The 27,290-nt window shown below is 39.3% G+C and overlaps 1 protein-coding gene across 1 annotated transcript in view; it reads right to left on the bottom strand.

Annotated features, from left to right (window-relative positions):
- Nucleotides 1–24,111, bottom strand: part of ARHGAP10 (Rho GTPase activating protein 10) — a 126,533-nt gene extending 102,422 nt beyond the window's left edge. Inside the window, exon 1 of the mRNA XM_088526548.1 lies at nucleotides 23,917–24,111. Within this exon, the coding sequence (XP_088382674.1) occupies nucleotides 23,917–24,070 (154 nt within the window). The 5' untranslated portion in view covers nucleotides 24,071–24,111. The remainder of the gene's footprint in view (nucleotides 1–23,916) is intronic.
- Nucleotides 24,112–27,290: the final 3,179 nt, after the last annotated feature.

Genomic DNA, 27,290 nt, shown 5'->3' with positions numbered 1-27,290 from the left:
AAATATCCAAACAAGCAAAAGCAACTTAGGACATTCAACAGCAGCCACCATACCAAGAGAAGCACATGGTATAAAAGAAGCGCCTTGCAATCCTGCAGCTATACTTATGTATCTTACAAGCAGGAATCAAAACATCTCTGCACAGCTGTTTGATTAGTTTTCTAACACATCTTTCATATTTCATTCTATTCTCAAGCAAAAGGAACCCTTGCAATACATAACACAAAATACAATTATAAAGTAAAAAGATTCTTCTATAAGCATCTTTTTTAGATTACTAGCACTATCAGATACCTATCATGGTTTGACACAAGAATCATCTTAAATTTACTATCTCAGTTTTGAAGATAATCAAGCTATTTTGGTCCCTAACATATAAAATTGGAGAATGACATGACTAGCCTGCATACCTTTTTTAAAAAAACATATAACCTAACAGTTAGGGCTGCATTACTATGCACTTTGCATTTTTTTGACATATGTGTTTTCAGAGATAACAGTTTCTTGCATAAATAAGTTGAGCAATATTGCATAAGGCAAACTCCTGAACAAACTACAATATATTTCCTGAACTGAGAATGATTTCATCCCTTCATCCCTGAGATTTCATCTCTTGCATGATATGAGTAACACTTTACATAACAGTGTGAAAGTACATAATTCAGTTGTCCTTGTTCAGTATTGCTTGAGTCTCACTCAAACAAGACAAGGGAGGAGCGGGGTGGGGGGGGAAGCTAGTATTTCCAAAACAAACAAACAAAAATGTTTAAAAAGTATTTTAAATTTCTATAGCCATTTCTGGGATTGAAAGAGAACTAAGCTTCAGAGGATTTGTTTATAAAACAAAGTATTGATTTTTGTATTGCTTCTCTTCCCTGGGCCCACAAACAACAGTTTATATTCCTCCACTTACCATTAACCTAAGAATGCACAACTCTGCCTTACTCTCCCAAACACATTCACGATATGCAGGACTGGAACTCTGTTGAGTTAGGAAGGATTGGAGAAGTGGAGAGGAGGACTAAACCTGAGCTATGACTGGTCACAAATGACCAAAGTCAAATAGGAAAATCCAGGCACATGTTCTCTCTCTTATAAAACAAAAGAAAATGCAAGAATATATTTAACCAGCCTAACAGTTCCACAAAAGGAGCTATTTAAAGATGGACAATCTATGTTATGCGTCCAGTATTACCGAAGAACCCCAAATCTCAATCATGTTGCTTGAAATTAAGACAATACAAATAGAGAATGATAAAATAGGCAACAATCTGAGGAAGATCTTTAGCTTTCACCAGCAAATGCTGATGAAATAGCTGTGTAGCAAAGGATCTGACACACAGGATTAACACATGCACACTTAGTTTATTCTAACATGAAAATATATATATATACACACACACATTACACACACACATACACATATATCACACACTCAACCACACTTATCTTATAATGGATTTATGCAAAAGCAACAACAACAAATCTACCAGGAGAAATGCTGGTTTAAAAGCAAAACAAAACACTTCTGAGGGCATAATATGAGTATGAAGGAAAAAGACTTCAGGTTGAACATTTATGAAAAATTCCTAAAACCAAAACAGCTACAATAAGGAGGAGGAGGCTAATCATCAATGCTGCTCTGCACCACAGCTCAGCAGCGCAGAGCAAGTCCCTTAGGGGGATGCGCGTACAAGAAGCAGTCACCTCTAGCTCTCCTTGGCAGTCGGAGTAAAGCCCAGTATCTCAGGCCCCAACCAAGAACAATACAGCTTGTCACCTCCCTGCAGGACTTTACCATACGTGTGTTGTACTTGACCCACTTCCCTGGTACAGGGAAAGTACTATGACAACACGCCTCCCATGAGGACACGCAGCCCCCAGGCTGCTGTAGGTATCTGTGCAGCAACCTCATTGATGCCACAGTTGCTGCGCCAATGAACAGCAGCAGCAAAGCAGAACTGCTGTGCTTTATGACAAGGGACAGAACTGCATCATCTCTAATCCAATCTGCAGCGTGTTGTCCACACGGTCTGTGGACAGCTGTGATCATGGTCCATCTCCTTAGAGACTTTATAAATTTAAACTCTTTTTCTGCTACTGTTAATTCACGGCCCCATAGAGACTGTAGTTGTTCTTGGAGGGAGAAAGTGAGAAATAATACTTCATTTATCAGAACTCATCCCTTGAAATGTTACACCTAAATTATGTACTAAGAGCTCATTGCTACTCTATGCCACATAGCTAGCACTACATGCTTCAAACACAAGTGCCTCAAATACGACACTCACTTCAGTTATCAAGAGCCGAAATACCCTACACTGAACACACCTAGGGGCATTCAACCAGCAAAGCATTTAGCAGAGTGGCACTTTGTGAGGTTTGGAGAGGAAAAACAGGAGACCGAGGAATTCTTTGTCTCTGACATCTTAGGAAAATTCACAAGAGCCATTGTTGAGCTGGGCTCAAGCTCACTTGCTCTAGTAGGGTGGCCTGCTTGGCTGCTAGCTGACACACGGTCACCAGTCATACATCAATTCTTCAACTTAAATCAAAATATAAACTCTGCATGTCTATGCTCTACGCTTTAGCTGTACTGGCTTTATAGCTCAAGTTCTAGCGTTGACTGGTACAAACTGTACTGGCAGCTCATAAAGCTATAAATATGCATGCCTTCTAAATCAGATTAGTTATTCCTACATCAAGCTTGGAAGGAGGCAGAAAACAAGCAAGATGGTGGAAAAATTAGACCTTCTACATCCAGTGAAAACAGAGCTTTTAAAAGGCACCAAATGTAAAGGATTATGACAATTGTGGGGTTAAACTGCCTAACTAGGTCTAAATTACAGCTGGCTAAGTTTAAGACTAAGTTTTTGTCTCCTACATTCCCCAAAATACATTATCAAGAAAATAAAATAATAAAAAAAAAATGTTACCAGCTAAAACCACCACTCAGCTTACCAGAGTACTATGCAGCATATGCAGTTAGGAGCACAAAATGAACCAGCAATTTGCTAGCAGACATTTCAGTATAAGTGGTCTTCTTGTAAACTGATTTAAAAATAATAACCAGAAGATAACAATTAGTTTTCAGAAGATTCAACTAGAGAGAGACCTCTTAAATACTATTAAACCTATGATTTGAAACAAATACACAGAGGTTCAGTCTCAAGGGACCTGCCTGTGTATTCTGAAACAGAAACATAATTAACAATACCACTACACGGAAATTGCTCGCCTCTGCAAGGAAAAAGAACAGAGTTAAGGAAAAAACGTGCATGTACATCTTTTTTATTTTCACCCTTTTTCTCTATACCACACACCTGAAGAAAAATAAACTTTGTTTTTAAAATCGAAGTCACTGTGAGTCACTGAATCAGAGGTCCCTAGAAGACAGAGGATTACGAGGATGACTTGACCATATATGGGGAACCTGCAAGCCAGAAATCTCAGTGTCAGAGCAGCTGGATCACACGGTTCTTTGTGCAAAAAGGGAGGCAGAGCAAAACTGTGCCCCAGCAAAGCCACATTTAAGATGAGCTTTAAAGAATCTAGGCACAACACCCATGATGTGACACTGGGTATCATACCCTTCTGTGACAGTTTGCAGCCTCTCCCTGTTTCAGAGATATATTACTTCTCTATTGTTACTGGACTCCTTTGGAGAGAAAAAAATAAACAGATCACAAAATATAATTAAAAATAAATGAGGAATTAAGCTTCATGGTAGAAGACGTCACTTTCTTCTTTTTTACAGCATAGCAACATAGCAACAGTATAAGCTATGAGCTATGTATGCTATTCAATTTTCCATAGATCAGGCTCCTTCAGTAGCCTGTTTTTTTGCACACTCAAGGGAAAAAAAGATAACTCACAACTCAGGTTACCACAGAAGAGGCACTTCCTTCAAACTTCCCATACTATCAAAGTCAAACTGAAAGCCAGAGAGCGAAAGACAGATTGCCAGTCCATTAAAAAAATAAAAAATTAAATTAAATTAAAATTAAAAAAAGCATTATTGAAACTGCTTGAGCAAGTTCTGGAGCAACTATAACATAAGGCAAACACATTCGCCTCAGATTGGACACTAAACCTGGTTCAATCCTGCTGAGCAGACAAAATCTATCAAGGTTACCATCTGGCATTTAGGATACAAACTGGGCATTTAATCTCATTCCCGCCTTCCAAGTGCCATTGTAATTTAAACACCTTAGTTTTAAAAACACACACAGGCACGTAAGAGTTGTGTTGTGCATAGTTACATAGACAGTTAAACCATTTAAACATCCTCCTATGCTTTCAATTAAAAAAAAAAAAAAAGGTATTTTTCTACATCAGGAACTGGGAACAGTTTACTTTGTGTATTTTGGAACACCGACTTTATCAGAAACCTTTCCAGCACTTGGAATCAACAATGCATTGCTGTCCCAGGGCAGGCGGATGCTCTGCTGCATTAAATTCAATCCTGCAACAAGAGCATGCTCAAGAGCTACTACTCTTCAGCTCTCAGCAAGCATGTACGAGAACCCCAACATAATTAGTAGAATACTGTGAAACAGTTACTCCATGGTAAGCTTTGAAAAGCTAACAAGTAGTTTTCAGATGAAACAGGAAAGATCTTCTATCACAAGACAAATCATGCACATTGTCATTTGCTCAAATCTTTTCTTGGAGAATTCATAGCTCTTGTTTGCCACAAAAGGCCATATGGTCTGACAGAAAGGAGGAGTCAGGAATCCTAGTTTTGAATCTCATTTCTGCGGCACCATTGCTCTGGGATTATGCAATCAACTTCCATAATTGTAAAATGACGGCGCTAGTGTTCTTCAATCTACCAAATATGGCAATAAGGCATAGAAACAGTTGAAACACTAAGTGTTCAGAGAATGCATTGGCAGACAACAGCTGGGAAGGACATTTGTTTATTTGGGTAGGAAGCAGAAGCTTACAAATTAGCCCCAGTGATGAAAACCAGTTAGAACAGCTTCTAACACACTGCCATCCAAGAAACCACTGGCAGACTTCCAAGACATGGTATGGTCCACAGTCAGTCCTCAGAACACTAATCATCCTCATACAACTGTTTTGATATCAGCAACTATCCTTGATGATCCTCAGAAAGTCTAAAGATAATATTGCCCAGGTTTAAATTTTTTTGACCTACAAGGTCACAGCATTTAACATGTTACATTGCGATGAATCAATGAGACACACTCAAAAGTCAAACATGCTTATGCTCCCATAAAGAAACCAGAATCTATTTGTTCTAGTTCAATTCAATCAAGGAACAACATGAAAAAATCGAGTGAAACTCAGAATCATCTTTATGTGCTTCCTAGTCCTATTCCTATTTGATTGAACTTTGACAAGTTCAAAAGTTATTACAGGGAGAATGGACAAGCACTATAACCATATACAGAAGCAAGGTTTAAGAAATGTAAAAAATAAAGTGACACAAAACAACCCGCTATTGCCAACATGACATTATTCATCTGAACAGGATTTTTTTTAAAAAAAGAACATAGTATTTACACTAATACAGCTTTGAAGCATAACTACCAGATATTCAATTTAAAATTCATCACATAAGGGTTTTTCATGGTCTTCCTTGCCCCTATTTTTCAGACTTAAAGAAGGTAAACTGTGCAGTTCTGCATATAAACCCTTACAAGTCTTACAATTCTTTAGAGAGCAATAATCCATTTTTGCTGAATACATACAAAAAGTTATCAATTTGGTATCAAAACATATTTACATGCATGAAGCATCTTCCAGGCTCTGTCAGAGGAGATGAGAGGCAGTGGAAGAAGTTCAGTGAACCTCATCAGTATAGGGCAGGCCATGTACATGATTATAGCAAGTTTGTACCATGTCTTAATAGTATATTTTAGGGTTACCTACATTAAGAAAAAAATAAATGAAAAATTCACACTACTACGGTAGTATCGTTTTTCAGTGTCAGGCAAAGATCATGCCACGCTTGTATGAAAATCTCAGGAAGGATCAGATTCAGAAACTACGTAACAAAGAACATTAAGCCTTTAATGATGATTAGCTTCAGCAATTAAGGATGCTTTACTTTTAAATTGGTGGCCTGGGTCAGGATTCACCCCATGGTTAAAGCTTTAGAGCTGTATGACTACCTTGTCCTAGCGGTTCTCCTACTGCTGCCAAGTGCTGTCCACTGGACAACTAGTAACATAAAAAAAAAAGCTATCAGGCATGGCTTGTTGCCATTCCGTGAATCTCCCTTTTTACAATTCTGTAATCTCTGGTTTGGATATGCACTGCAGAGCATCAGGATGAGTTTGGCTTTATGCCAGTATCACAGCATCATATTTTGGTCATACATAAGCAGTTCAAAAATAAATATATATTATATATAGGTATGGGCTAACACACTGAAACTCTTTACGTTCATGACACAGAAAGGTACCACTAACAGGGACCTGAACAAGAGATTTCTGTTACAGCATTCTGAGAGAAATAGCACACGTTTCACTGAACAACACTTCAATCCTCTTGTAACTTTGCTCGGAATATTTGTGCCACAGAACATGAAAGAGCAAGCAGCTTCCACCCTTCTTCCTCCCCTAATTCCCTTTGGTGAAAGCAGGTTAGCAGCTCTGAAGAACAGCAGACAAGTCCAGCCAGTTTTCTTGGTGCTGTGTTATGTGGGAACAGGAAATACATCTCCTCTAGCACAGCTAGTTTCCACTTCAGAGCTAAACATTGACGGCTGATACTTTGATTAACTTCTGCTTGTTGTTTCTGAAGCATTTAATATATTAAAAAGGCAGGTCAAAGTTCAAGCTCGAGATGATAACCCTGCATGTGTGACCACAGAATGTTTAGGCTAGGAAAAGGCCTCTATGCAGAAAGGAACCTCCTTTTCTAGATCCAAGTCCAGGTTCATAGAGTATTTCCAAAAAGAGACAAGCAAAAACATGATGATGAAGATAGAAGAGATTGAAGCACAAAATTTGCTTCTTCAAGGGCTGAGACAAATACATGCAGAAAAGTACTAAGTTAGTTCCCCAGTATAGTATTTCCTAAGTCATGCTTTAAAGTTTTTGAATCCAAGGCACCCATCCCATTAGCAACACTAAAGGACCATATGTGCAAAGAGGCTTTCTTTAAAAAGGGAAGAAAAAAAGCCTTTTTCTTTAATGCTGCCAGTACTGAGACATTATTTGTGACATGCACAAAGCATGTACATGAGACACCAAAAGAATTTATTTTCCAAAAAATATTGCATAACAGAAACAATGAGTTGGTGATACAAACAAAATAGCACATTTGAATGATAATCTGAAATCACTGATCGATACGTAGCGCTGGCTTGTTTCTGCTTCTTCCTCCATGCACTAATGTAATTCCACAATTAAATAGATCACTGTGCTATGTAAACACCTATCCCCGGGCTTGTCTAGCTGTATACAGCTAGACAGAAATATTGCTGAAGTACACAGTACACTGAAAACAGCATAACCCTTCTGGAAGTGACCCATCTTGCATATTTTTTTAAAGCCACAAAATCAAAATCATGCAGCAGTGTTAAAAGAAAAAAAAAAACTGCTTGAGCGTGAAGCAAGTCTAAACAGTTGTTAAAGACAGGCCTTAAGTGCTTAAGCAAGAGCAAAAAAGGATGGTTCTGCTGATATAATTTACAGCAGATCAGCAGTTGCAGATGTCATGCCCATCAGTGTCCCCCTGCAGGCACCGGGTGGCCGAGACCGCCCTGGCCATGCACAATCCCTGGGTACAGCCCTGGTAGTCTGGGTCAAAGGCCCTTTCCCAGTCTGACAGGACCCTATGCGTTGCACGTAGCAAAGGTCTCCCAGCGTAGGGCTCACTGCAAACTGTGTCTGTTCTCCAGGTGTGTGTGACACTTTGAGCACCCCAGGATTAAAACAGCTTCGGTTTTGCATGAATTTTAAAAGAAATGGAGAGCCATAATTTCATGCTAGTGGAATGGCCTAAGAAAAATCAAAAAGAAAGTAACTGCATTTCTACAATATTCAAGTACATAAATTGTGTTTAAAAGTAAAAATAAATTGAAATAGGAAAGCTGTCTTAATGTAATACGTGAAAGAACAAAACTGAAGACACTGTTATATATACCAACACATGCACAGACTTCATCTAAGTCACACACACTGTGCCTCAGTTTCCCTGCCATTAGATAGGAAGGAGCTCCCATAACTTAGTACCTTCCTAGTACTTTAGGACTCATGAAAGCTAAAACCAGTTTAATTTGCTTATAGTTGGATTTTCAGCCTTCTGGCACTTTCTAAGTACTAGCCTTTAACAAGCTAAAGTTTCCACTCTTACATCTCATGCTCTATCATTGGCTTAATACACCTGCTTTGACAGTCAAATTCCACACAAAACTTCCAGAAATGCTGGTTAGACTTTTCTATGATTCGACTGGTTTGGGGAAGGGAAATTTCACTAGATATTAGGCAACCTCCTTCCACATTAATTCTGCTTATTCTGCTCACAGTGCACAGATTAGATGCAAACTAGCAAAACCAGCAGGCATTATAGTGCTCTCCAGCATTTATGGCAAGTAATCTTCAAGAAAAAAAAAAAAAAAAACAAGGGGGGAGGAGAGGGCGTCAAGTCTTCTGAAAACAGTATTCTAGTGTTTTCACATTGTTAATTCTTAAGAACCATTTCTGTACCCAGTATTTACAAACAAGTAAAAAAATTCTCTTTCCTTGAACATTTTAATTTATACATGGTAATAATAATATAAGAAAAGTCTCAGGAATAATAAGACAACAAAAGGAAAAAAAATAAAATAAAAGGCTGCAGTACTTTTGGGAAAACATCAATAGTAATACTGTGCTGTTTATACAAAATTATACCAATTACCATGATGCAACTTAACAAAAATGCTGTTATACAGCCAAAAAAACAAATAGAGCAAGAGGCAAGTACTTGTTCTAATTTATCTGCTAGTTATTTGATACAGAGCCGCGCACTTAAGATAAAACACACCAGAATTAACATCTTTTCAGCACAGCCGGGACCAAGGGAACCTCTGACTACTTAGAGTACGGTCAAATGCTCAGGTAGTCTAGCAGCCAGCTTATATAATAAAGAACAGGATGCACATGAGCCAGGTGAGCAGTGTAAAGCTAGCCTTTTTTTTTTTTTTTTTTTTTTTTTTTTTAAACAGTGTTGACGCATTCAAAGTGGTTTCAGACAGACATTCATATTCTTTTTGGTCAGTGTTTGAAAGAGTTTGAGAAATCTGGAAGTACAAAAGAAAAAAGAAAACTACATCTAATGCAAACCAGTCACAAGCTCACTGCATTTTTTCCTTTTTTAGTCTTTCTAGATTTGAAGCGTTATTTGACTGCAGTAATTTAGTAAACCACCTTGTTGCTCCAAACAAAGTATTAACAGGTAAAGCTGTTTTACTCAAGTCTGATTTCTGCTACCAGCAAGAATGACTAGTTCAGAAACAAGGCCAAAGATGGATTTGATTCCCTCCTTTCTTGAACTGCAGTTCTCTTGTTTATTTGTTTGCTTTCATGAGCTAGCAAAGAAAAAAGCCAATCAAATTTTAAAACAGAGGGAAAAAAATCATAAAGACACTGTAGCAAATGGCTAACTTGAAAGCAATCTCTTTCTGAGCATATTCACTTATCCTTTTTTCTCTTCAATAATACACAAGACTTTTCTTCCGATTGTGGGAAATTAAATCAAGAAGCGGCAATGGAAATTTCAAGCTACTAGTGGATTTTTCTCCTAAAGGGACAGTGAAATGATCTTGGTGATGGTAGCAGCTACCAAGCACATCAGCAGTTCTGCACACTCCTCTCTTGGCTGGTTTCCTCTCCTAAACCTGCTTCCCTGCCACAGAAGAAAGCACCAGCAGAACCTAACAGGGTGCACACCTGAGTGTTACTTAATCCAGCATTATAATATATAAAAAAAGAGAAATACTGCAAGTCAATGCAAGAAAGGGGGAAGGGGAAGGGAAAGACAATTAAATGTTGCCATCTTTGAATTCCGCAGCACTTGCAAAGACTGACAATCTAGACACCTCTAGTGATTATTAGTCACTCAGGCTACATCAACCTGCGTGGCACACTACAGATACCATTACTGCATTCTCTTGTTTTCAAATGAAAAATACTCCTGCACAGTAATTAAATATATAAATAAGCATGGCTTAGAAGAACCATAATCTGTCATTTCAGCATACAATAGATAAAGAATCTACACAACTCTTCTAAATGATCTTAATGCAAGACCCTCCCCCCAAAATAACATAAGTCGGCTCAGCACAAACATATTCACTGCTGACTGTCCATGACTTGGCCACATGACTGCTCGGCCTGAATTTTGGGTATTAGCTATGTCAGAACTAATTACTGCAGATAGCTTGACAAGGTCTTTCACAACAAATTCAACAAACGCTGCACTCGCTAAACCCCTAGTGGAGCACTGTGATTAACAATTCTCACCCAGTTCACCCAGGTTTTGCGGACTGTTTTCTCCATAAATTACTTTATATAATTGTGGGCTAGCAAGCCATTAAAAGTACTGTCACAAATTCGTTGACCCATGATGTATAAAAACTACTGCCTGTCATGTTTACAATCAAGCGTATGAAATTTTCTTTTTAAATCATGACAGTACAGAAATGATACTGCTTTTAATTGCTCCAATTGTGCAGGTTTCTATATTAGTTTGACAAACAGTGCTTCAGGTTATTACGTCCTCAACTTTACGTGCTGCCATTCAAAGAACAACCCTGTTTAAAAAAGGCCATTAAAGATTATGTCTGTACTGAAGCAGAAGTTTTTATAGTAAATAAATTATTTTTCCCTTCATCTTCTGTCATGGATGAAAGATAACATTTTAGTTCACACAAATACCATTTCAAGTTCATTTGATCACAATATAAATATTACTCATATAAACATAGTTTTTGGGTAGAAATCCCAATCCAAAATGGTTAAATGTTTCAGGCATGATGCCTAAATTAAGAGGAAAAATGACTCAAGAGAAAGCATATTAGTATGTCTAACAAAGTAAGGGTCCAGTATACATGCTGCAGCCTCCTGCAAGACAGGAGAGCATAATTTCTACTTTTCCCAGAGATTTATAAATATTCTGCTCTGATTTATATTTCAGCTTTGCTTTAGTTTAATGTCTAAACAATTATTTGCATAATCTTTCCTTTCTGCGTAAATACAAATGACAGCTACCTCTTTTAACGAGAAGTTGCTGAGCAGGCCTGCAAATCAAACAGTCCCTTAGGACATGTGAGAATAAATGCTCGAAAGTACAGTCTGGAAGCATTAATGGGGTATTGTAGCCTGCGTGTAGCAGTTGTGGTTTAATGGGAAATCAGTTTGTGAGGTTCCTGGTAATGACAGATGACATTATCAATACCATGTTAATACTAAATTTCAAATGCATACAGCATGAAAGTCATTGATTTGAGTCATCAAACTTCTATTATATTCAAGATACTGATTTTATGGAATTATACTGCAGACAAAAGTCCTGGAAGGGGAGAAAAGCAGATAGATAAAAGGTAGAGAATAAAAAGGAGGAGTTCCTTTCTGTGCCACCTTGCACTGAAACCTTCACCACAGGATGAAGTCTCCCATGGACAGGTACTGGCCCATATAGAAACTATCAGCTAAAGATTAAAGAGTTTGAACTTAAATATATATATATGTGTGTATATATCTCCTTTAGCCTTTAAAATTAGCCATTAGCCTTTTCTCTATAGCTTTTTTTTGGGCATGGGCGGAAGAGAGGAGGATGATGTCACTGGGACGACTCAAAGAGGCACAAGTCTGGAAGGAAATAAACATCTACAGAAAAGTAGGAAGGTCAGATTCATTCCTTGTAAAGATGCCTCTATTTCTGTCGGCAAAATCCACAGCATAACATTACCGTTTCTCTCCGTCAGAGCTCAGTCTTTCAAAACAAGTGATCTCACACTCCGTTAGGATAAAGAATGAGCAATAACAGAAGCAAATTAAAAACAAACCTGAATATCACAAGCTGATCCCTTCTAGTTCTACATCAATCTACACCAAAACATGGCAAAAGATACCAAAGACCAGACTGGGAACTTTGGACAAAAGTAGTAAGACAAGTTTTGAACAACATTCAGAGTTGCACAGATTATATAGAACTGGCAGCAAACAGATCTTGATTATCTAATTATCATCTGGTGAATGAGCAGATGTTGCCCCCAAAGAAACCAGTTTCTCCCAGTAGCAAACAATTGATTATCTACTACTTTGTATTTACATTTTTAAATCAAGTACAATCGGGATAGATGAAACTACTTATTCATATAAGATCCATTACTAAGGTTCAGTCTAACCCAACTTAAGACACTTGTACATAATTAATCAGGCAATGTAAAACAACACTGGAACTAAGCAAGTTAAATTTATGTTTGATAGAAGCCATCTGTTTCATCTCAGGACAAGACGTATGTTGTGGGGTTTTCAGATAATTCTCTTTTGTTACTAGTCAAGATACATAAAGAGGATCCAAGAATCTGGTTTAGAGCTGGGTAGCATCCCTCAGGAATAGTCAGCTGAGTTCAACAAGGCAAGGAAACAATGAGCGCTGGCACTCTCAGGGAAAGCTTCCTTCTTTGGTTTGTATCAGCAAAAGGCTGCAGACACCGAATTAGGATTAAAATTTGGTTCCGAAGGAATAATTTAGAGCTAAATTTAGATCTCAGTAGTAACTGCCTACTAGGACAGAAACTGAGCTGGTAGGGACACAGAGTTAGGGCAAAAGGAAAAGCAAGCCAGCAGTGGCAGTGAATTTGGAAGTGCATAGCTGGCTACATCTGCATCTCTGACAGACTAAGGCAAGTAGGAGTTTGGGGCAGGCTTAATTCAGTGAAATACAGCCAGTGCCAACATCGATGTCAGCACAGCACAGGTACAGGGTGTGACAGCAGCCTATGGCTGCAGCTCGCACTAGTTGTTAGGTGCGATGGAAGGTTGGGATAGGCCAAAGCCCACGTACCCACATCAGCACAGGCTCTGTAAGTTGCCTGACTGGATATCGTTCTGGAATTGACTGGTGGGTTTAGGATACATTTCAGGTCAGAAGAAGCCTACATATTACTGGGTCTGGCAGTACTATCAAGGTAAGTACAACCTCAGATTTTCCTGTTGGTATTTCAGAACATATAGAGAATCAAGCAGATGCGATCAGCACCTTGCAAGAATATTTAACATGCCCGTGTGCTAAAACTAGGCACCTAAAATTTAACATACCTCTTTTTAATACACAAGTCCCAGCCCCAAACAGTTCTGATTATCACTTAGAAAATTCAGTTGGTAGAGGCATAATCTAAAGCAGTCACACAATCTACAATACAATGCCGACTTCTGCAATTTATCTTACAAAAAGAGATATTCTAATGCACTGATAACACGGTAAATATGTCAGGGCCTCCTAATTACCAACCCCAGCTTCAGTAAAGACACAGTGTGCAATCTTGTCTAATCACTAGGTCTCTCACTTCAGCCATCTGTAAACAGAATTAGCAGCCAATCTTCCATGTAGGACATTAACAGATTAACATCTAAATTACCATATGCATTTCAGATATTTTCAAGTGATATGTAGGCTAAGGGTTTTTTTTTTGTTTAAGATTAATCTCCTATTTATGCATTTTAGATTGTACATAGTTTACATGACAGAAGAAACAATGCCACAAATAGAACAGAAAGTCATTATCAAAGATTTAAAACAGGCTGAAATTGGACTGATACTTAAGTTATCATACCTGTATTTTTTTCTGATTATATTTCATGCTCATAGTTCCTTCCGCCTGCTTTTTTTTAGTGGTAAACCTAAAGAAGGGAATTGCATCCAAAACTATCCCATACCAAGCAGTTCACTGCACTATTACAGGTCAAATCAAGAACTCAGTAAAGGAGAATTTCCTTAATTATTTCACACTGTTAAGGATATGCAGAAGGATTAGTCATTACCAGATAAATGTAAATGCCACATTTCACTTTGGCACCATGGAGGGTGTTGTATATACAAAAGCAGTAACTCTCAGTACTCCCCATCATATTCCATATCCATTTAGAATAATTATGCATCTTACCTCTGCGGCATGAAGGATCTCAAAACACTACACCACCTCACAGACAGGAGGTATGGCAATTTACTTGGGGTGAGGTGAATGGGGGAGCCACATGTCTATTAGCTTTGTCTGCAACTTGCCAGCAAAGAGTCTATCTCCTGTAGCAGAAATGGCCTGGGGCAGTGCCGCCAATGGGCAGCACTCATTCCCATGGACAGTACTCATCCTAGTCTTATTCTTTTTAGAGCAAATTACTACTTAACAGCAAATAGCACTGGCAGCTGCAGGAAGCAAAAAGGAAACTAAATATAAATAAATAAATAAATAAATAAGTGGGGAGGGGAAAAAAAAAAAAAAAAAGGAAGAGTGGAGAGAAGAGAGGGGAGAGCAGAGAGGTCTTGCAAAACCTAGCAAGAGACTAGAGATACATCCTTCAGCAATAAAAACTGATTCTGTTTTTATTCCTTCTAGTAGCTGTAACCCAACCTCTCCTCGGGATCCTCATACTAGCATGTACTAAATGCTAGTACTAAATACTAAATGCTACTGCACCTTGCCTGCTTACATTATTTACTACCCAAGCTAGCATATTCAAACATATTTGCTCTCTCTTTTCTTTTTAAACCACAATAGGTAGCCAGAAACATCAAGTTGGGTGAGCAAGGCAGCAATCTCCAACAGCTTAGAATCTAAAAAGTCACTCTACTAAGACTTTTTGGGAGGAAGAACTCTAGAAGAGAGAAAAGATGACACATGCACAAGCCATCGAGCTGCTCTCAACTATTTCCCAGCAAAATTCCCTCCTGGCTTCCCAGAGTGCTTCTACTTATCCCTTTGGGAATGCTAAACTGGCCTACTCAGCTGAGCACTCACAGTGCAATGCAGCAGCTGCTCATATCTCTTTCAGCTACAACACTAAGAATAGCATTCAGGGAGCAATGTTCCAATAAGGCTATTCAATAATGTTCTCATGACGTGTGAGATCAGCTCCTAAACACTATTAAAATGTAGAAAATTTCTATATTTAAAAGACAAATTGAAAGAGAAGGCTTAAAAAAAAAAAAAAAAAGTTTCCATGATGCAGAATGGTTCCTTACTCCAAAGGTAATTCTGTTTAGACTTAAAGACAAATTATTTAAAAAAAAAGACTTCCTTTCATATCTGAGACATCAGAAGTATATACTCCTTTTTTTTGTTTTGTACACAAACCTAAATGGATCCTAAATGCAAGATAGTTATAGTTATTACAACAGTTACTGATCCCAGAAAGTTTATACAAAATCTTTAACTAAGTAAGGATTGAAATTAAAACAAAACCCAACAGAATGCTTGGGTTTTGCTTGATGATTCTGTGGCATTAGGGCTTGGCATTTGCTTGCTTGTTTCTCTCATATATTTCTTTTAAGACACGGTCTATTTCCATTAACAGAAATTCTACTATTTACCAGGCAGAAGCTGGAAGAAAACAAACAAAAATATTCTAATGTAATCCAGTTGTTTGCTTCAGCCGAAACAAGACTGCTACTTTTCTTGACTAACATCTTGATTTCTGATTTTATTTTCAAATGCATTGACATCAATAGTGCCAACTTAATTCTCAATAAAGTATCAGGACTTTCTCTTGCAAACACCACACTTCAGATAGCATTATAACAAAAATGGTCTGCCCCAATTCTTCTTCATGAATTAATATTTCCATTAAAAGTGAATAACTATATGCTATAAACTTTAGAAAAGCTGAACTACTGACTTAAATTTCCACTTGAATAATATGGATGGCAAGAGCAGGAAAGCAGGAAAGCTTTGAGTTCACACTGCCCTCCACACTAAGATGTCTAAAACATTACTGTAGAAGAATATAACGCATTATCCTCTCAGAATCTATTGTAAGCTAATTTACTTGAAGAGGAAAAAAAAAAAAAAAAAAGAGGAGCCTTTATAACTACCACTGAACTCAAATACTGCTTACAGAACAAAAAGTGATGAGTGCAGTCTGGCTTGCTGCTTTGCAAAAGGGACAAATGCTAAACACTGCTCTGACATTTCAGCATTTGTGAAATACCTCATAAAAAAGCCTCATCAAATTTCAGGCATGAGCTTAAACAGCGTTGGAAAGAGTGATAAAAAGATGAAGGGTTTGCCCAAGTCATTTCTCTTGCTTTTTTATCCACATCATAAAACTACCAATTATAAGAAAAGACAAAACAAATTAGGCCTTTAAGGGAAGAAGCTTGTTTATTTCATTCATTCAATTCCTTTGTTTGGCACCTAGCCTCTGGTTGGCACTATGAAATATCTTTTTTTTTTTTTAATTATATCGTGAAAGAGTCAAACAAGTTGCAAAAGGAGTAGTGATCTATATAGGCAAGATGCGAAAAGGACATACAGCATATATTGTGTTTACCACTAGAAAAATCTACTTGTATGACAGATGAAAAGTACACTGCTTAATTTAACTTCCAGAAATAAGAAAATATTTCCACTATTGAAAGACCCTCAGGACTTGCAACAAACACAGAGTGGCAATAAAAAGAAAAAAAAAAAAAGGAATTCATCTTTCAGTCACACTCCAATTACTGACGTGTAAAAGTGGTTACTGGAGAAGGAAGGCCGAATTTGCAGAGAAGTAAACAAAAATGATCGCATCTGACTGGTCTTAAAACTACATTTTTAAACTTATGCTTGCAGCTAGGACATTAGCTTCAAGGAGCTCTACTTCTTAAATTCAGACATTACAAACTGATTTTCAGCTACATCAGTCATCATGAGAACTAGGCCAGATGCAGACAGAACGCTTCTCATACATCTTCCGAGCTACCAATCTAACCCTCCAGGAGGGCATTTCCAGTGATCATTCCCTCGGAACAGATCACACTTCTTAAGCACAGCCTAGAAATACAACCACTAGTTCCCAAGCAGTTGGATTCTGCAGGGACAGATGAGTCTTTCCAAGTCAGAGAAAATATTTCCATTTATCTGAAACTGTGGCCTCCTGAATTACCTAGTTCCCAATCTCCTTCAATCTTACTCTAGGCCCTCAGCAAAGTTCATCTGAACAGAAGGTCACAATCCTACATGTAAGACTCAAGGGAATAACACAGATGTTCTCTTAGTTCATTACATTACACAGAAATTTGAGCTGAATTTCTGAACCTAGCCTCATTTCTCCAGAAAACATACCTAAACACTGCCGTAAGAGGAAAGAAACAGGTGCCAGAAGGAAATTTGTACAGCTAATGAGCTTGACCCCTTCCCCACTATGGTGAAGTGTCTCTCAGCCAGGTGTCTTGCTCCCAAGTCTCAACTGCAGGGCATATCTGATGCCAGCAGACACACGGGTGTACTGTAAAAATCACTGGCCAGGGGACAGAGGAGATTCTGGTTTGGGGACTCTTCTTAGCCTGTGCTACTGTTATTGGAAGTAAAAGAAATCACAAAGGATGCGAAACACCTATGTAGCTTTATTTCTTTTGCCAAAGGTGCTGGATTTGTTGGAATACCAGAAGAGCCAGACAGAGGCATAACAGGAATTTGTAACTGTTCATTTTAAAACAACTGAAAATATAAAAGAGAAAAGATGTGAGATATACAATAAAAATACAGTAATATTATCACAGAGCAAGAATGTTTATGAGCAGAAAAATTATGCTAGAAGAAAGTCAGATTCAGTTTGAAAACACGCAGACATGCTGAACTGACAACGCTAGAGAAACAGTCAGTCAGCTTGTAGCTGTACTTGTCAATATGGCCACAGTTTTTGCTACATAGAGAGCATTTAACTTGACATTTTAACATGAAAAAGAAAAAAAAAAAAAGATTACCAATGTAAATTCAACTGTTTTGTTTTCAAGGGAACAATGTGTTTCAAAGGCTGACACTGCACAATGTTTGCACAGTCTGTTACAGAAGTTACAAACTCAGCCACATAAGCACAGTAACCTACTACCAAAATGGTAGCATTTCGAAAAGTGCTATTAAAAATAAATAAATAAATAAAAGGCAAGGGCAGTGAGAGGACAGGGACACAGATTTACTGAGAGAGATAGAGGCTTCCCTCAGATCCGCCTCATCAGCTGGTAACTCCCACCTGGCCAGTCCTCTAAAGAGGCAACAACCAGCAACAGCAGCACCTTTCTTCAAAGGTGTGGGCAGTAGTAAAACCACACCAGTTTAGTAAGACTATGATTTTCCACCTCTCTTGATTAGATTTTTCCTCCCACTGCTTCTTTCCCACAGAGAAGAATTCCAACCTGAACAGTTTACAAGAAGTTCTGATCTGGCCTTGACCTGCTATAGTCACATAGCTTCTAAAGACCTGATTTTTTTTTTCTATTTTTATCCTGAAAGATGAGGAAACGCACAGAAAAGTACAGGAAAGGAAATAAAACTGGATGGAACAGAACAAACAAAAGTAATTCATAAAGAAAACGCATCTTAGTTGAGGTGTGCAAGTGAGTACGGAAAAAGTAAAACATAATATGTGGTCTCTCATAAATTTCTGAAAACATTTGTTAAAGGAAGAATTTGAGAACAGTGCAAGCTCAGCCACAGCTTTCCCTTAAAGTATCTCCATTCTGGTATCTTCTTTCTCAACAAAATACCTAAACATGAATTTTGGATACCAGGTACACATCAGCATCCCAGGAATACAATACAGGGCATTTTTAATTGCACCCATGGTAGCTGCCTTTTCTTCCATCACAGTCACATTCACAGGGTACAACCTCCACAGGAGCTGGCAAGATAGAACACACATCTGCCTATCTCAACTATTTGTTTGCAAAATCGGGTAGCTTAGTTTAAACTGTCAAAGAAGGTGGGTTTTACTTAACAACAACATAGATTTTGGGCACTGATTAAAACTGTCAACTACTGTGGGTGGCAGCAACCACCAGAAGAGAGATAAGACAAATGCTATGAACAGTAGTTTCTTAACTGTTCTCCCCTGCCCTCGAACTCATTTGAATATATTTTACATTTACCAGATATTCCAGAAATGCATTCAACTGCTCATAGTATCCTAATCCCCAACCTCAAAAAACATAAAGACATTGAAAAGATGGTCAAGGCACAGTGTGTCATGACATCTCTGTAACAATCTGGCTTGGAAATTCAAAAAAGTAGCATTAGAGAGAATTCTAAACTTTAAACCCCAGAGGAAACCCCATCAAACGTTAGCAAGGCACAAAAATTTCCCCTGAAAAGGCATAGCATGGCCTATCAAAACATTACAATTAAAGTTGGCATTGTAAAACAAAAGAGCAAAAAGTCTAAGTGAACTACATATATTAATTATAGAATATTAAAAAATATCCAGGTGTTTGGGGGATAAGTACTGCCATAAGTACAGCTCTTACTACAAAAAAAAAAAAAAAAAAAAAAAAAAAAAAGGTGCAGGAAGATTCTCTCTGTAGTAGCAGAATGCTCTTTCAGAAGAAGAAGGAAAAAAAAGTGAACCATGGAACATCTACAGGATAAAGGTGGTAATGGAGCTAGTAAGTAATCCAAGCTAAAAAGACATGATCCAACATGACAAACTGGCATCCTCCACAGAATGACCCTGACGCTTTTTATAGCTACTGACACAGCAGCGAATGTCTTACTTTGTTTGGGTGGAGCTATGTAATATTTTATGGTGTATTTTCTTTTCAGAAAGAAAATCTTCCTGAATCTTTATACAGAAACAAGTTTATCTACAAGTTGGGGGGGGAAGGGAAGACAAGGAGTTAGTCACTGTCCATGCTAATTAGGCCCTCCCAGGGGTGATTAGCTTGCTGGAAAGAGAAAATCAACACTCAATTACGTTAACATAAGTAGGCCTTTCTTATGGGGCTCAAAATTTCTATCTGTCTTAGCCTTCTCAAACTGCCTATTATCCTAAATTGTTATGAAAATTACAATACTCTTTACTAACGACATCCTTATTGGGTCAGACGAAAAGCCCACCTAGACCAATCACTCGATACAACATACTAAGAGAACTGGCCAAAAGATAGGTGTCTGACCAAGTCAGACATCTGATTGAGTTCTGGATTTGGATTAGATTTTTTTTTTCCAGTCCACTTCTTTAAAAGAAAGACACACCCTTATCCTGCTTGGTCAGGGATGGGATTAGGAAGAGCTTTATTTCCATTGTCAACATGATTTCCAGTCTGCTTATCTTCTTGATGGCAGACCTGTAGAAGAACAGTGACTAATAAATAAATATCTCAGTGGGAAGGAAAGAGAAAACACTATTATTTTTTTCTTCAGGAGCACAAAACACTCCCTGGAGTAAGTCCTCAGACATTCTTCAGCAATAATTAGCCATAACTCTTTATATTCCAACAAACTGCTTCTACAGAAGAAAGAAATTCAGTTTTTGTTTTGTATTCTCTTTCTGGAAGAGTGCAAAGAACAGCTCTCCAGTAAAATATAGAAAAAAAAATAGCAATAAAAGCCACTGAATGCCTTAGCACACTACCTGCAGAGACTAGTTGCTGAAAATACCTGTTTTCCTCCTCTCCTGCACCAAAAGAAACGGCCATCTTCCAGAACATACATTTCACAAGCCAAACTTGTGCCAGGGTACAGTAGGAGTTACCCTGTTCTCAGCCAAAACAGACTGTGCACAACACTAATGAGACCCAGATTCATTTCAGTAAAAACTGCATAATCAAGCTGCTGAAGAGAAAGTTTCTGCAGGCACAAGTGAAAGTGGCTCATCTGGATTCCAGCACCAGTTTTCCTAATAATAACAGTATTTGAATAATGTGGTGTGCAGGTAGGCATGGGAAATCCTGTCCTTATGAATTTTTTTATTGATGCATTTCAGACAGGAGATGATCTTCAACGCCTTCCAAGAAACGACAGCAATTAAAAAAAAAAAAAAATCCCATACTCACCTCAAGTGACCACAAATTGAACCAACACAAGGAGAAGAATAAGGAGGCAAATGCGTCCTTTGCAGTTTCAGGTCAACAAGACCTCATAACCAAATTTCTCAAGTTCATGCTTTATTTCAGAATAAGGAACCACCTATCAAGCCTTTAAATTGTTCCACTCAACAAAATAACAACTAGCGCTATCCAAAAGTTATTTGTAAACTGTTTTGATCCTTAGTTTTTTAACTAGACTGGAATCCCTTGAGAAATATCATATTTCTATTTTAAAAGGCATATCCGTGTACTGCCTTGTATTTACTGATCATTAGTAACAATAAAAAAAACTACAATAAAAATGAAAAGAAGAATCCATTCACAGTTATGCCATCTACTGTTTATTCATTCTTCCAATATTTAGTTGAAACTAGAAACTACAGTGTTTCAAACCATTACACAGGAAATAAGAGACAGCTCTGAGCCAGTATTGTTTATCTTTCTATCAGATTCTTGAAACATTGGAGACTTAAAAGTGTGAAGAACACTTGAAGTATGCCTCATCCTGGAGACTGGAAACTCAACAATTTTACGAGTGCAAACATTTTTTTTTTTTTAAAAAAAGCAATATAGCACTAGGCAAAGTGCAAAAAAAAAGCAATATTGCACTAGGAAAGTCAATTCTGCTGAGTTCTGGGAGAAAAATATACTCCCACAAAATTGAGGGGACAAATGAAAGGAAGCCAGAGATGTCGCTGGTTTGTCCTGTGAGACGTTGGCAACTCCTGTGACTAGAGGGAGTGGAAGTGGTATCTTCTTACCATGTCTCAAGACATAACCCAGTGCAGGCAGCATCTGAGTCACCTATAGTGTTGTCTGCTAAACAGGAAGTGGGACCTATTAAGTAATCTTGGTTTTATTCGCACCTAAAGCATCCTCATGACACTTCTAAGATACTGCTTTACAAGTAAAATAAAAATAGTAAAATATTGAGAACAGTTGAGAGGAAAATGCAGTCAGTCTGTGTGCAACCAGTTCATTCCTACAGACCTTTTTTTTTTTTTTTTTTGATATTTACGCGACTCTAGAAATAGAGAAATATTTCAGATATTCTTGAGATAACATTTTTCATTCAAAAGACTAAACCTATTTTCCAAAACCTTACTCATCTGTTGACCGAGTAAGACGGAGTCACCCAAACTCTAGCGGTGCCCTGCTTCACTACCACGTTCTCTAGCTTGTGGCAAGCCAGTCTGCGCTGAAAACATGGCCCTGACAGGGATGAACAGCTCTGTGTCCAGACACAGAGTCCACTTTTCAGAACAAATATTCAGTAATCAGGAACTCAGATGCCAATGACTTCTTCTGAAAAATGCCCTGACCACTGGGGTTTTAACATAACACTGCTCCTTGTGCTTTCTCTGTCTTTTAACCCTGCTGAACAGTGGCAATGCTTTAGCAGCAGCAGAGCACCCAGCTTGCTCTAATCCTGCCACACAGGGCACTGTGAAAGGGAGAGACAACTACAGAAACCCAAAACACGCAAGGAAGGACTTAACCTCAGTTTCCACTTCTCAAACATGCTGACGCATAGGCATTTGAAAGTCAGAGGCACAGCACCTAAACTCAAGCAGACAATTTCTGGCTAGAATCTCAGAAGAAAAGGAACTGCTTTGGTGTGAACACTGGACAGGATTCCAGTTAGCCTCTCTAGGTATTTCCTATGAGCCAGCCCTAAGGATTTTACCAAGCACACTCAGCCCAGGCGGCTCCGTGCTCAGGACAAGTGCGCCGCGGCTCCCATCCTGGGCAGCTAAGCTTGCCACACATCACAAACCAAGGCAAAGCCACTGGCACAGGACGCTGCTGGGGACAGGAGACTCACAAATGTTACCATCCACTGCCATCAGCGGCAGATTCTTAAATTCTGTGCAAACTGTACATGAGAAACTAAGTGGGTTTGGTAGTTAACAAAATATTCCACCTAGCTGCTTGGCAGGTAGAAGCAAGGTAGAGTGATATCCTAATACCTTTCTCACCCACCTTCAGGGAGACTTTTTTACTTTGTACTCCAAATTAAGATGATTAGTATCGATTAGTACTCTTCAAGTCACAGATTTCAAATAATCAAGATGCACATGATTTGCAAAAACTGAAAATAAACGACTAACAAATAAGTTACAAACAAGTGAAAACTGATAAGGCACGTTCTATCTTTGCTACCCATGCCACATCAGAAATGAAAATAAGAAAGAGTACTTTAATTGCATAAAACAAGTTACCTCCGTTTTAAAGATTCTCATCATACCCAGGCAGCTGCATTGCCCAAACCACTGGCTAAATCCCCACTGGTTTACCTTAAAGGCAGTACCTTCAAACCTGTGCATCACTGTCTTTAAAAGTTTGCCACGATATCGAAAATGCAGGATACTTTTGAGATCACAGTGCCAGGCTGCTGCATTAGTGATTTAGTTGGATAATTGGCAGAGTTAATCATCCTAGCAGACATTTAGGAGACTATCCTACTACAGCTTAAGTTAAAGTGAAGAAATTACATGACCACAACACTATGTCAAGAACGTGCAATAACATGGGCACTAATGAGAAAAAAAAGATTTCCACAAAACCACAGCAGTTGCCCTTACATACACAGATTCAAGGTGTAAAACGCAAAACTAAAAGTCAACATCAAATTTTAAGAGGCCAAAAGACAGAGTTGCCGACTAGCGCTGCCACTGCAGAAATAAGAGCCTCGTAACTCCCGAAGGCGCTTTAACCTCGCGGGGACAAAAGCGGCCACCGCTGGCTTAAAGGTAAAACTCGAGGAAGGGGGGGGCGGCCGCAGCGGCCGGGACCCTCGCAAGGCCCCGCTCGGCCGCAGCGGCGGCCCCGAGCCCGCAGGGAGCCCCTTCCCCAGCGCCGCCGCCTCCCGCGCCCCCGCTCACTCACTTTTGGTGGCGGCGATCAAGTTCTTGCCGTCCTTCAGCAGCTCCTTGATGAACTTGCTCGTTTTGTCCAGCTCGGCCTCGTGCGCTCGCACGCGTTCCCGGAACCAAGGGCTGTCCAGGTAGCAGTCGCTGAACTCCAAGGGCTGCAGCCCCATGGCTGCCGCCGCGCCGCGCAAATCTCGCCCGGCTCGGCAGCACCAGCAGCAGCGACTGCCTCACCAGGCGGCTCGCAGGGCCGAGGGGGTCCCGGGGCCGGCAGCCCCGCGGCGGCGACGCGGCCACAAAAGCGAAGTGGCGGGGAAGACGACTCCCCCGCGCTCGGCGGGCGCGGGCAGAGGCGGGCACGGCTGAGCCGGGTAGAGCCGCCCGCCACCACCGCCCTTTGCGCCGCGAGGGGCGGCCCGCTCCGCTGCCGGCAGCACCGCCTCTCCCGGCACGAGAGCACGGCCCCGCTGCCACCGCCTGCCTGCCTACCTCTCCCCACAGCAGGCGGCAGGCGGCCGTTACACAAGGCTGGGCACGGACTCACGCGCCGCCCTCGGCCGTTAACGGTCGCTAAGGGCCGCCTCGCCTCTGCGCGAGGGCGGGCACGTGCGTGGGGCCCGAGGGTGGGGAGTAGGGGCAGGGAGGGGTCCATGCAGATGCCAATAAAGCGGAGACCGTGCAGCTTGTCCCTGTGTGCTGGGCTCGGGGAGAGGGGAAAAGCCCATCGGCTGCTTCTCGCTGCTCTTTCCCTCCCGGTTTCCCTCAGCAGCTGCTACAGAAGCTTCGGGAAGCCCCTGTACAGCGAGGGGCGGGGGAGCCCACGCGGCATCCCTGTGAGGGGCTGGTACCGTGTGGGAGCACGCCCGGGCTCCGGGGTGAGGGAGCCAGGCGGGCCTGGAGGGCGTGTGTGGCCAACATAATCAATACTTTGCCCTGTTTTGGCCCAGGGTTTCAAAGGTGTGCTCAGCACAAGGTGGCTAAAGCAGGAGGTGAGGCAGCCCACCAAACAAAAACGTTGTTGGGGCTTCAGAAATTAAAGGAGGTTCTCTGTGGAAACAGGTATAAAACTGTTAACTGACTGTTTAATGCTAAATTAGTTGTGTATTCTCTTTAGCGCTGTACTTGTGAGGGTCTGCTGTTAAAGAGGGCTGGTGTTGCCTGTCCATAGGTTCTGGTCTTCTGTTATCGTATCTGTTCATGAGAACACTTGGGTGAAGAATAATATGGATTAAGAGTAAACCCTGACCTTTGCTTTCATTAAAAAAAAATAATGATAATACAGAGGTAATTCCTGGGGAACAAGTACCATCCCAAGAGTGAGATGTTGAAGTCCATTTAGTCCAGTACTATTTCTTTTGTCTATTTTTTTTAAAAAAGGGGTGTAGTAACTGTATTTATCAATTTCACTGTAATTCCCTAATTTTGAAGGTTTGTCCTTAACAGCAGTGCAAATCATAGTGATTTGATGGGACTCTTTAAGATGATTATGGGATATATCTTTTAGTCAAAGATATGACTAACCCCATTTTCTACATAATTTAATTCAGATGCTTTCTTTTGGCAGAATTATTAGTAGCTCCTGCTCCTCTTGAAATCTTGCTATTAATTTTATTACTGTTAGGTACATGCTATTCTATACTTGCTGGAGAAAGCACAGGCATATTTGTCTTTTAGGGGTAACTTAGGGCTTTAAAGATTGGTAATGAAAAATCTCATGTTCAATTTTGTTTTAAAAGCTGCATCTAAGATTTTTGGAAAAGACTGTAATAACGTAGTTGACAGTATTATTGTTAACCTTAAGTATTTCTACTCTTTAACCCCAGGATTCAGTCCTGCAAGCAGTTATATGTGAAAGCGGTTTGGCCTTTCAGAAGTCTTGGGTAAGTTTACTCATGTTGGTGGAATCTGGTGTCAGGTAGCATTCAAGCTTGCAAACCTGTGTTTTTGGGAATACCTCACCTAAGAAGAGATTCTATTTCAGAAATTTATCTCTGTATATTACCAACTTCATAGTGGTCACTGAGCTCCAGTGAGTAAGCATGGAATTTAGGGATGAAAGGCAGGCAAAACATGTTTATTGCTCATGTGGATAAGGAAAATAAGATAATGTAATAAGATAATGCAATTAACAGCTCAACATGGAAACTCATGAGCAATTGTAGCTTCTAAAACTCAACTACAGCTTGAACTTTATGATGATTATTATTAGATACTGTTCTCTGTTTACTGTCCTCTGAACAGTTTACATGCTAGAAGCTAGCTAGTTTTTATTTATTTTTTTCAGTGTCCTTGTTCTGTCTTCTCACAATCAGAATGAGCTGTACATACATACTCATGTATGGTAATATTAATATTATTAATAGTAGTAAGGAGAAAAGTGGCATGATCTCTTAGAAAAGCTATATATTCACAGCAGGAACCATTTGGAACCATGACTGTTCAGCATCTTTGAAAGGTAAAGCTTGTGGTAGGGGTAGGAGGGAAGGGATGATGGGTCCCTCAAAATCAGTTTATTTTTAAAAATACAAGTGATTTGTCTGAAATCGTAGCAGACCTGGGAGTGTTGTGACTGGACCCCAAACATCCAGCTCTTCAAACAAATATCCCTATTCTCAAATCATATCACCTGCTGTGATATTTATTTTTTGGAATTACTTAACTGAGAAAATCACTGTGCTACTCAAACAGATTTGAAAACACTTTAAAATGTTTTAAAACTATATTTTAAAATAAAATTTTAACTCCACAATTATCTCCATTTGGATTATTTCAAGAGTAAATGTGCTTTCCATGAACAGTTTGGTTACTCTTTTGCTTGGCTTCAGGATTAAAACAAGGCTAGTATTTTTCTGTTTGTTTATAGTTACTGTAATTTTCCCCTTACCATTCCACTGAAAAGTTGGAAAGTAATCAAATTGCTTACATCATATGCTGTTGCTTAAGTTCAAATTGCAGAAAGACAATAGCAATCTGAATGCTTTATTTAACCCTAAGATTTTTACCTGGCCGAAACCCGCAAAGTCTAAAAGTTAAGTTTGTACTATCATGACAGCCACATTATGAGAAACTGGTCTGCCGACCTAAAAAATGAGTTCTCTTCTACTTCAGAGAAGTAGAGCAGCAGAATAGTCCAGCAGAAATGCATACATAGAGATAAGGACAGTCAATCCTTCAAGTAAAACTAAAGCCATACAAGCTGTCGCATTTCTTGGAGGATAAAAATAACTTGCATTTACTGTGTATAACAAACCAAGGGGGCAAATTTACTACTGTGTTGTTACACCCTGTTAGTCCTCTGTTGATATCTGAACAGCAGATACAGAAAATGATTAAATACACTTCTCAAAAGTTTACCCGCCAATTCAAAATGTTTTCTAACTCCTCTGTAAT

This window comes from Tinamus guttatus, unplaced genomic scaffold (genome assembly GCF_059628265.1).
Source record: "Tinamus guttatus ecotype Peru unplaced genomic scaffold, ASM5962826v1 Tinamus_guttatus_pri_ptg000247l, whole genome shotgun sequence".
NCBI lineage: Eukaryota > Metazoa > Chordata > Aves > Tinamiformes > Tinamidae > Tinamus > Tinamus guttatus.
This window is presented reverse-complemented; position numbering and strand designations above follow the sequence as displayed.